This window comes from Eschrichtius robustus, chromosome 10 (genome assembly GCF_028021215.1).
Source record: "Eschrichtius robustus isolate mEscRob2 chromosome 10, mEscRob2.pri, whole genome shotgun sequence".
In the NCBI taxonomy this organism is placed as follows: Eukaryota; Metazoa; Chordata; class Mammalia; order Artiodactyla; family Eschrichtiidae; genus Eschrichtius; species Eschrichtius robustus.
The window spans coordinates 87,888,387-87,900,439 of NC_090833.1; the positions used below are offsets into that span (position 1 = coordinate 87,888,387).

A 12,053-nucleotide genomic window follows, 5' to 3' on the forward strand; every position below is an offset into this window, starting at 1 on the left:
TTCATATTACATTATCTCAGGAGATATTAATGTCAAGTTGTTCTACCATTAATGTTGCGAAGTTTGTCCCATAGGCTAAGGAGGTGATCATCAGGTCTCTCCATTGTAAAGACATGTTTCTCCCTTTACAATTAGAAGTACTTTGTGGGTTACGCTTTGCTACCATTTGAATATCCTGGTTCCTCAATCCTTTTACTTAGTGGTATTAGCATACAGAAGTTATTCTTGCCTGAATCAGTTATTTTATTGGGTTTTGCAAAATAATATTTTCCTAAGTTTATCATTTCTTTTACACTTATTAACAGCATTCTCCTATAATTAGAAATTAACTATAATTTCAACTGGCAAAGCAAGGTGAATGATGCTTGATTCTTTAGCTTTAATTTCCAATTTTCAGACTAACAAATTGGTACAATGGTCATTCGCAGTGAGAGCAAAGTTTCTCTCCCACTCCCCAACCCCCGTTTTTTGAGTATCACTATGGACTCATAGATTATTGAGGTACAATTGACATGCCATAGAATGTACCCATTTTAAGCATAGAATGGTTTTTAGTAAATTTGTAAAGTTGTGCATTTATCACCACAATCCAGTTTAAGAACATTTCCATCACCTCAAAAAGTTTTTTGTTTTCAGTCTATCTCTGGTCCCATCTCGTTCCAGGCGACCACTAATCTGCTTTCTGTCTCTATAGATTTGCCTTTTCTGGAAATTTCATATAAATTTCATACAATATGTAGTCTTTTGTGTCTGGCTTCTTTCACTTAATATGTTTTTTGGGGTTCATCATGTATGATGTTTCAGTGGTTTATTCCTTTTTATTGCTGAACAGTACTATTTTGTGTGTGTGTGTGTGTGTATATATATATATATACATATATATATATATATGTGTATATATATATATATATATATATATATATATATATATATATGTATATACATACCTCATTTTGTTTGTCCAGTGAATGGACGTTTGGATTGTTTCCACTTTTGGGCTGTTACCTATAATGCTGCTCTGAACATTTATGTACAAGCCTTTGTGTGAATGTAAATTTTCATTTCTCTTGCATAGATGCTTAGGAATGGAATTGCTGGGTGGTATGAGGAAATTGAACTTTTTAAGAAACAGCCAAACTGTTTTAGAAAAATAGCTGTACTTTCCCAAAAGCAGTGTATGAGGTTTCCAGTTTCCCTTGCCAGTACTTAATATTGTCAGTCTTTTTTTGATTGACAGTCAAATAGGTTTTCGGTGGTATCTCTTGGGTTTTTCTTGCATTTTTCTAATGATGACATTTTTATGTGCTTATTTTCCCTTTGTATATCTTCTTTGGTGAAATGTCTATTAAAATCTTCTACCCATCTTTTTAATTGGATTGTTTTAACTTCAACTGTGTTGTAATAGTTCTTTATATAATTCTGTATACAAGTTCTTTATCAGGTTATGATTTGCCAATATTTTCTCCCAGTCTGTAGCATGTCTTTTCATTTTCTTAGTTGTGTGTTTGGAAGAGCAAAAGTTTTTAACTTTGATGAGGTCCAACTTATCAAAATTTTTTTATTGACCATGCTTTTGGTGTCATATCTAAGAAATTCTTCCCTAACTGAGTCACAAGATTTCTTCCTACATTTTGTAACTTTTATAGTTTTAGCTTTATATTTAAGTCTGTGATCTATTTTTAGTTAGTTTTTGTATATGGTGTGAGGTAAAGGTCTAAAGTAAATGTTTTCATACAACTCCTGGGTTTTTATTTATTCAATGTTTTATACTATCCTATAGTCATGCTTAAATTTTCTAATTAGTCTGGCTCCTGTGTCCTTTGGACATGCCCCCTTTTGTCTTTGAATACATCTGTGCTTTCTCACTCTCCAGTATTTCCCCTGCTGCACACCTAAAATCAACTGTTTCACCATGGGAATCTGCTTCCTTTTAGTGGATTGACCACTATGGTTGTTCATTGCTACTGGGGTAACAATCAATTCCAACCCTTTTTAGCAGACAGAGCTATGTAGTACAACTTTTAAAAATCATGAGTTTATATTGATATTTTTTCATTCATAATTAACATGGTAAGTTTTGCTTCTTTTATTTTATATTTATTTCTCTGCTTTATTACTTTTAGAAGATTCCTTTTTTGTCATTTTAGTCATGTTTAAATGAGTTATTTCATTTCATTGTTACTAAACAGAATCTCTATTTCTTTTTATCTTCCTACACATTTAATTTTCATGGGTTGTCCAAAGATGTGATCATTTAAATAAGGAGGTGAGAATTCTGTGGAATCAACAAAGAGTAAAGAGGAAAAAAACTTCAAAACTTTGGTAGAGAAAGCTGCACTCTAAAAAGTATATAGACTAAGAAAGGGAAGTTTTTTCAACCTTTCCTCCCTTTTTCCTCACTTTATAGTTTGGAATGGTCAGCTGTCATTGTAGATGAAGCTCATAGAATCAAGAATCCAAAGGCTAGAGTAACAGAAATTATGAAAGCTTTAAAATGTAATGTCCGAATTGGCCTCACTGGAACCATTCTTCAGAACAACATGAAAGAATTGTGGTGTGTTATGGACTGGTGAGTAAAAACACTTTTTCTTTTTTGGGAAATTATTTAATACTTCCTTAACTTAATGTTACCTTGTTTCCTAATTATTTGTTTCTGAAAAACAATTGTCTGTTTACAGAAGTGTTTGATCTCAAACATAGTATACAGAGTAGAGTGTCCCATGAAAGCCTATCTTTATTATTCTTGGTCCCTGAAGTAAATATCTGAACTAATTTACCAATTCCATCATCTTCTTATAGTTGTTCACTAAAATTGTCATAAAGAACATTCTGCTTTCTTACCTTTGTTATTGTTATCATTAATAAACAAGGGACTTAGTATATTTCTTAAAAGCAAAAAGAAGTCAGTGATTTCCTATTTAGATAGTTTAATAAAGCCTTAACATTTTTTCTTATTGCCTTTATAAAGGGCTGTGCCAGGACTTTTAGGTAGCAGGATCCATTTCAAGAAGCAGTTTTCTGACCAAGTAGAACATGGTCAGAGACACACAGCAACAAAAAGAGAACTAGCTACTGGCCGAAAGGCCATGCAAAGGCTTGCAAAAAAGATGTCTGGATGGTTTCTCAGGCGTACCAAGACTCTAATCAAGGATCAGTTGCCTAAGAAGGAAGACCGGGTGAGTACAGCTTTTGTGTATATTATGAATTTCTTGTCGTGTTTTATTTTTTCTAAAAATATTCCTTTTGAAGAGGAAACCTATCTCCTGTGGTATTTTATGAATATAGTATTTTGCCTTTTACTCAGTGTGAAAAAAAGTTATGTGCAGAATTTCATAAAATATTAATTGAGCCCAATCGTCTTCCTCACTAACTTTACTAACATTTTATCCAACAGGTTTACTGTTAATATACATTAAACTCATTTCTCTTATTTTAGAACAAGAAGGCTTTTGATATAATTCTTCCTCAATGAAGGAAGAAGAACTTCTTCCCGTAATGTGTTTTCTGTTCATATTTTGTCCTTCCTAACTGTGTACCATCTACAACCCAGGATTTTCTTTGGTAATTTAATTCTAACTACAGGCCAAAGTTGTTAAAAGCTTTTTTCATATAGGTACATTTCTTGTAGAATGCAATGTACAGTTACACAACTAACCTAATTTTAAGAATTTGTAGGAAAATTACAATTAAATTCTGTTAATTGTATAAGAAAATTTGAGGCATTAACCTTAAGAGAATTTTTTTAAAATATAGTGGTCTTTTATAGTTTTTAATCGTGTGGTTCTTCTAGCTCAGGCAATGGAATAAAGTTTCTAAAAATTACTGTGAATTAAATCTAATTAATATTGTCCTCAATAGGGGCAGTCCTATCAAATACCCTAATCTTAGGATATCCTGTTGATTATTACTTTAAAAAATAGATTTGAAAGGAAAATATGATCTTGATATGCAAGTTGGGGAAACTGATACAACATTTGACTTTTTGATCTAAAGCATATATTATCATTCAGTTGGAATACTTCATGAACCCCACTTTTTTTTTTTAACATTATTTTGAAGTATAATTGCTTTACAATGTTGTGTTAGTTTCTGCTGTGTAACAAAGTGAATTAGCTATATACATACGTATATCCCCATATCCCCTCCCTCTTGCATCTCCCTTCCACCCTCCTATCCCACCCCTCTAGGTGGTCGCAAAGCACCAAGCTGATCTCCCTGTGCTATGCAGCTGCTTCTCACTAGCTATATATTTTATATTTGCTAGTGTATATATGTCAATGTTACTCTCTCACTTCGTCCCAGCTTACCCTTCCCCCTCCCCGGGTCCTCAAGTCCCTTCTCTACGTCTGTGTCTTTATTCCTGTCCTGCCCCTAGGATCATCAGAAACATTTTTTTTTTTAGATTCCATATATATGTATTAGCATACGGTATTTGTTTTTCTCTTTCTGACTTCACTCTGTATGACAGACTCTAGGTCCATCCACCTCACTACAAATAATTCAATTTCATTCCTTTTTATGGCTGAGTAATATTCCGTTGTATATATGTACCACATCTTCTTTATCCATTCATCTGTCAATGGACGTCTAGGTTGCTTCCATGTCCTGGCTATTGTAAATAGTGCTGCAGTGAACATTGTGGTATATGACTGTTTTTGAATTATGGTTTTCTCAGGGTATATGCCTGGTAGTGGGATTGCTGGGTCATACAGTAGTTCTATTTTTGTTTTTTTAAGGAACCTCCATACTGTTCTCCATAGTGGCTGTATCAATTTACATTCCCACCAACAGTGCAAGAGGGTTCCCTTTTCTCCACACCCTCTCCAGCATTTATGTTTGTAGATTTTTTGATGATGGCCATTCTGATTGGTGTGAGGTGATACCTCATTGTAGTTTTGATTTGCATTTCTCTAGTGATTAGTAATGCTGAACGTCTTTTCATGTGTTTTTTTGGCAATCTGTATATCTTCCTTGGAGAAATGTCTATTTAGGTCTTCTGCCCATTTTTGGATTGGGTTGCTTGTTTTTTTTGATATTGAGCTGCATGAACTGCTTGTATATTTTGGAGATTAATCCTTTGTCAGTTGCTTCGTTTGCAAGTATTTTCTCCTATTCTGAGGGTTGTCTTTTCGTCTTTTTTATGGTTTCCTTTGCTGTGCAAAAGCTTTTAAGTTTCATTAGGTCCCATTTGTTTATTTTTTGAACCCCACTTTTTAAATGTTTTGTGTAATTTTAGTTATCTATCTAGTAGGAACAATAAATTTTAAGTATATGAAGAAAGAGTTGTGCATAGAGGTTTAGAACTTGGTCTCTGAAATCAAATACCATGGACTTGAATCCTGGCTCCCCTACTTATTAGTTTTATCACCTTGAGCAAGTTGTTAAATCTCTCAAAACTTGATTTCCTTATCTTTTAAGTGGGAATGATACAATGGTGCTTGCCTCACATGGTTGCTCTGAAATGTGTGACATGTAAGAAGTGTTCAGTAAATATTACTACATGTTTTAGTAACAACTCAACAATAAAATACTTTGGAATATATTTAACCAAAGAGGTGAAACACACGTATGCTGAAAACTATGAGACATTGATAAAAGAAACTGAAGAAGACACAAATAAATTGAAAGATTTTCCATATTCATAGGTTTGAAGAATTAATATTAAAATGTCCACACTACTCAAAGCAATCTACAGATTCAGTACACTCCCTATCAAAATTCCAATGACATCTTTCACAGAAATAGAAAAAAAAAATCCTAAAATTTGTATGAAACCATAAAAGACCCCAAATAGCCAAAGAAATCCTAAGAAAGAAGAACAAAGCTGGAGGCATCACATTTCCTGATTTTAAACTATATTACAAAGCTACAGTAATCAAAACAGTATGATGCTGGCATAAAAACATATACATAGACCAGTGGAATAGAATACAGAGCCCAGAAATAAACCCATGTGTAAACAGTCCACCAATATTTTAGAAGGGAGCCAGTACTCAATGGAGAAAAAAAGACAGTCTTTTTGATAAATGGTGCCGGGAAAATTGGGTATTCAAATGCAAAAGAATGAAATTGGACTCCTGTCTTACACCCACTCATGATAATTAACTCGAAATGAATTAAAGATTTAAATGTAAGACCTGAAACTATAAAATTCGTAGAAGAAAACATAGGGAAAAACCTCCTTGACATTGGTCTTGGCAATGATTTTCTTAAATTAATTAATTAATTAATTAATTTTTGGCTGCGTTGGGTTTTCGTTGCTGTGCACGGGCTTTCATGGCTCGCAGGTTCTGGAGCGCAGGCTCGGTAGTTGTGATGCACGCGCTTAGTTGCTCCACGGCATGTGGGATCTTCCTGGACCAGGGCTTGAACCTGTGTCCCCTGCACTGGCAGGCGGATTCTTAACCACTGTGCCACCAGGGAAGTCCTTGGTAATGATTTTTTGGATAAGACATCAAAAGCACAGCAACAAAAACAAAAATTAACAAGTGAGATTACATCAAACTAAAAAGCTTCTGTACAGCAAAAGAAACAATCAACACAATGAAGAAGCAGCCTATTGAATGGGACAAAATATTTGCAAACCATATATTTGATAAGGGACTCATTTAAAATATATGAAATCTCATACAACTCAATAGCAAAAAACCAAACAATCCAATTAAAAATTGGGCAGAGGACCTAATAAACAGACTTTTTTCCAAAGAAGACATACAGATGGCCAACAGACCCATGAAAAGATGCTCTATATCACTAATCAGGGAAATGCAAATCAAAACCACAATTAGATATCAGTGCACACCTGTCAGAATGACTGTTATCAAAAAGGCAAGAGGTAACAAGTGCTGTGATGATGTGAAGAAAAGGGGACCCCAGTGCACTGTTTGTGGGAATGTAAATTGGTATAGCCACTACAGAAAACGGTATGGAGATTCATCAAAAAATTAAAAATAGAATTACCAGCAATCCCACTTCCAGGTATACAGTCGGCCCTCTGCACCTGCAGGTTCCACATCTGCGGATACAGAGGACCAACTATACTACACTATTTTATATAAGGGTTTTGAGCATACACAGATTTTGGTAAACATACGGGAGGTGGGTCCTGGAACCGATCCCCTGCAGATATTGAGGGACGATCGTGTACCTGAAAGAAACGAAATTACTCTTGAAGAGATACCTGAACTCCTATGTTTATTGCGGCATTATTCACAACAGCTAAGATGTGGAAACAACCTTACTGTCTGTTGACAGATGAATGGATAAAGAAAATGTGTATGTACATAGAATGGAATATTATTCAGCCATAAAAAAGAAGGAAATCTGTCATTTGTGATAACATGGAGGGCATTATGCTAACTGAAATAAATCAGACAGAGAAAGACAAATACTGTATGATCTCACTTACACGTGGAGTTTAAAAAAGAAAAAAAGCTACACTTACAGGAACAGAGAGTAGAATGGTGTTTTCCAGAGGCTAAGGTTTAGGGGAAATGAGGAAATGCTGGTCAAAAGGTACAAAGTTCCAGTTATAAGATGAATAGTTCTGGGGATCTGATGTACAGCATAGTGACTGTAGTTAGCAATACTGTGTATACTTGAAAGTTGATAAGAGAATAGATCTTAAATGTTCTCACCACACATACAAAAAGTAATTATGTGAAGTGATGAATGTGTTAACTAACCTTATTGCTCTGGTAATCATTTTGCAATAAATACACATATCAAATCATAGTGTTGTACACTGTAAACTTATACAATGTTGTATGTCAAATATATCTTAATAAACCTGGAGGAAAATAACTCAGAATTTCCCTCTGTACCTTAATCATTGACCCCATCTTCAATATTCTCATATGCACAATGTGTCTTTTGTTTGCAGTAATATGCTATTGTAGTGATACACACATATACGTATTTTAAAATAGGTGGCTTTTCCCCTATTCACATTCCTCAAAGTCCTGATATGGATATATTTAGTTTTATGACCCTGGTTACATACAGCTGTATGTAGAAGAATTTTACCAATTTCCAGTACTACCAGAAATATAAGGCAAACTGTATCCACTATAACTTTGTGGCATTGTTTTCTTATATTTTTTTCTTTTCTTGAATTTGGGCACAAAGTAGCAACTTCTACAAGTTTTGCTTTTATGTGTATTTACTTAATTCTTATCTTTACTAATCTTGGGAATTTATAGCAAGATATCAAATACAAATACTTTATCCTGTTTTCAGTAATAGGAAGTTTTTCATTTTTTTCTAAATTTTCAAGTAATTCAGTAAGTATTATCCATACCATTGTTCTAAAAATCTTCCCTTTTTCCTTTTCTAGTTTTTCTATTTGACCTAAACTTTAATCACTTATTTGCATGATGGGCTAATAATATGGAACCCTGAAAAGACCCACAATAATATGTTGAGAAATTTATAAGGAAATTACATACTGTTTTCATATTTTGATTTTTTTAAATTAAAGAACAAACTATGGGATTTATTTGGAAAGTAAGTTATAATTTGTATACTTTAGGGTAGGGTTATAGCATAGAATATGGGAGAATTAGGAGAAATTTTTTTGTATTCTCCTATGTATAATGATGTATCCAGAAAAAATATAAATTTATGAGCAATTTTCACTATTACAGTCTACGAAACCTGATGTGCATTGTGATTATTATTGCTATAAAAAAGATACTAATAGTTACCTTGTATTTTATCTTGGCAGATGGTATATTGTTCTCTGACAGATTTTCAGAAAGCCGTCTATCAAACAGTATTAGAAACAGAAGATGTGTCTTTGATACTTCAATCTTCTGAGCCTTGTACCTGCAGCAGTGGCCGAAAAAGGAGAAATTGTTGTTATAAGGTAAGCATTTCCATATGATATCTTTACTATCTTGCTTTTGATTACACAGGACTCTATTCTAATAGTATCAGAGTAAGTAGCAGATAAAATAACTTTTCCTCACATGGTTCTTTATCTTTAGAAGCTGTAAGTTACGAAAAGGGAATAATTTTCCAAAAGATTTTACAATATCAAATAGTAATCACAGCAAAATACAATATTCAAGTATCTTTTCAAAAAACTAGTTTTTAAAAGTAGCTCCAATTTTATATCTTCCCTTTCAACTATTATTGGGAAGTATCCTGCTTTAATCTTGAAATTTCATTTCATTTCCAGTAAATTTCTCATCAATGGATAATACTTCCTCTTTGATAGCAGGCTTAAAATATTATTCTGATGTGAGATTGAATGTTAATTTAAAAGAAACTGTGTATCAGTACAGTGAAGTATTTTATTTTTATTTAGAAGCAAATATTCATTTATGCTTTTTTAAAAAAATCTATGTATTTCCTGCCCTTTTTTCACCTTGCCACTTTATTATCAACTCATATCCACATACATAGAGGGACCGTGAGTAAATATTTATCTAAATTGATATTTATTGCATATGTCATTTATTTTGCTGGCTTTAACCACTTCACATTTTTGTAATAGCACAGTTTCCTAGAAAACTGGAATGGGTGAGCGGAGAGAGTAAAGGCTTCTGTGTAACACCATCACCACACTGTAGAGTTTTATGACCAGGAACCTCTTATGGCAGCATTTCTATCACTGTGTATCCTTCCTGGAATGAGGACTTTCTCCCCTCTTTTATTAAAAACATCATTGTGTATGGTTCACCAAAACTACGATTCCACATTAGAGATTCATGGATATTTTGTATATCAATTGACCATTATTTTCCCAGAGCGTATTGTGCCAATAGTAACCGGATAATAAGTGTTATTGTAAGTGGCATATTTTGTGATGTAAGTAGTTACATAGCCATGTTAGTCCCTTGCTTATTTTTATTTTCTGTACTTTTCTGGTTACAGACCAATTCACATGGCGACACAGTGAAAACCTTGTATTTCAGTTACCTTGCAGTCCTTCAGAAGGTAGCTAACCATGTTGCATTACTGCAGGCTGCTAGCACCTCCAAACAACAGGTTTGGGTTGGCTTTTTAAATTTCTTTGTGATGCTATTTGGAATAAGTATTCTATATTTGGTATAAAATTTCTTAGCCAAATATCCTTAAGTTATTTTTGTATGAAATTTAAGAGGTTACTGACTTGCTTGTTTTTTAATTTAGGTATAAAAAAAGTATATGCACTTAAATTTTTAATCAAAGTGAGAAAAGTTAACCTTAAATTAAAATAACTTTTTTATGCCTCTGATAATGTTCATATATTTATTTTCCTAACATCTTTTGATATAATTACTAATTAAAGATATTTGATGAGTCAGTCCTAATTCTACTAATAATGTGTCTAATTACATTTATCTTATCAAGTGGATTAAAATGAGGATTTATAATAATCTGTATATTAAATATTAGGAGTGCCTCCCAAACTGGCAAAAATCAGTAATTTCAGAATTTAGGCATACATGCAGTTGTTTACTTTAGTCATTTCAATTGTGTCTTATTCTAAAGCACAATGTAAATAAAAAAGATCTGTTTTAAAACCTTTTTATATAATGATTTTATATTTTCTTTTTGTGTGATAGGCTTGAGGCTGTTCAAATGTAATTTTAAAAGACTGGTCTTTGAGAAGTATTCAGTTCCTTATTTTGGAAATCTTAAAAAAAAGTAACAGCAAAATTAATAACCATATCACTATTTCAGAACTCATCAAAGCCATATATGATTAACATATCACTTTAAGGTTTTCTGAATTAGAGAAGGTAAAATCTTCAACCTAGGAAGGAATATATATTCCTTCTAAATAGATTTTTTTCATAAATGATTTCAATTTATACAGGTTTAAATTGTGTTGAGATTTCTTTTCTTCTACCTTTTCCCCTTAAGGAAACACTTATCAAGAAGATATGTGATCAGGTATTTTCCAGATTCCCAGATTTTGTGCAGAAAAGCAAAGATGCAGCCTTTGAAACACTTTCTGACCCGAAATACAGTGGAAAAATGAAGGTAAGTATTCTTCTTTCAGTTTGCATACACACAAGGATGATATACAATATATTTATCAAATGGTATGACAGGGACACCAATTAATCAGAACAGATGCCCAATCATTCAGAAGAGATAGTGACCAAAGACAACTGGTATAATTGTATCAGCTCACTACGAACCCTGCGTATGGTAGATTTCTCAGTTAGTAGTAGTTACATCAAGTGTACTTCAAACTTTCCTTATTGATGTATTGGATTCATGCCCTGTTAAAAATGTATGCTGTCACCACATATATAATATCTTGTCTTCAAATGTTTAAGGAAGTAATCTACCAGAAATAAAAATGTTAATGCCAAATAAGAGGATGAGGATAGCCAGTAGTTCCAAATTTGAGTAAGGAACTACTTGAAGAGTTCAAGGTGGACAGGCCCTCTATGTCTAGACCTAATTTTCCGGCTCTTGTTTTTACTTGCTGACCTAGATTGTAAGGTTGCTAAATCTCATTTGTGACAAGTGGACATTTGCTGTATACCAGAAAACGGACCTGTTGGTGCTGCTCTTGGTGGTGTATTACTGAGGGAGGGGTGTGAAAAGTAAGGCTAGGTTCTCCAAACATGTCCAGGCCTTTGGGAATTTCCTGTGACAGCTGTGTGAAATACTGACAGCTTCAAGCCACCTTGCAATAGAATTTGTTTGTTTAACCCTTTAATAACTATCAAGAAACTTTATTTATGGATTCAGATTTTTACAGAACAATTCCCAATTATTATGTTTTAATTAAGAAAAAATAAATTATTTCTTTTGGCAAAAAATAAAAAATAAAAAGGAAGTAATTTAAAATAGTCAGGTTTTTTTCCCCTTAAAATCCTGCAAATATTCTTAAAACATAATGTACATAAGCACACAATAGTTTGCTTGGACGTCTAAATTCAATGAAATAAAATAAAAGCTAGGAAGATTACCTTAAAAACTTGTGTATTTTTTTTTACTGAGATGTAATTGACATCTGACATTGTATTAGTTTTAAGTGTATAATAGAATGATTCGATATATATATATATATATATAGAGAGAGAGAGAGAGAGAGAGAAATGACT

The 12,053-nt window shown here is 33.0% G+C and overlaps 1 protein-coding gene across 9 annotated transcripts in view; it reads left to right on the forward strand.

The window, feature by feature from the left end:
• The window catches only part of ERCC6L2 (ERCC excision repair 6 like 2), a 231,188-nt gene that overhangs the window by 54,105 nt on the left and 165,030 nt on the right, over positions 1-12,053 (forward strand). For all 9 annotated transcript variants that reach the window (XM_068552809.1, XM_068552808.1, XM_068552815.1 and 6 more), the window contains exons 5-9: positions 2,408-2,569; positions 2,969-3,176; positions 8,726-8,866; positions 9,880-9,993; positions 10,855-10,974. In XM_068552809.1, the coding sequence (XP_068408910.1) occupies positions 2,408-2,569; positions 2,969-3,176; positions 8,726-8,866; positions 9,880-9,993; positions 10,855-10,974 (745 nt within the window). The remainder of the gene's footprint in view (positions 1-2,407; positions 2,570-2,968; positions 3,177-8,725; positions 8,867-9,879; positions 9,994-10,854; positions 10,975-12,053) is intronic.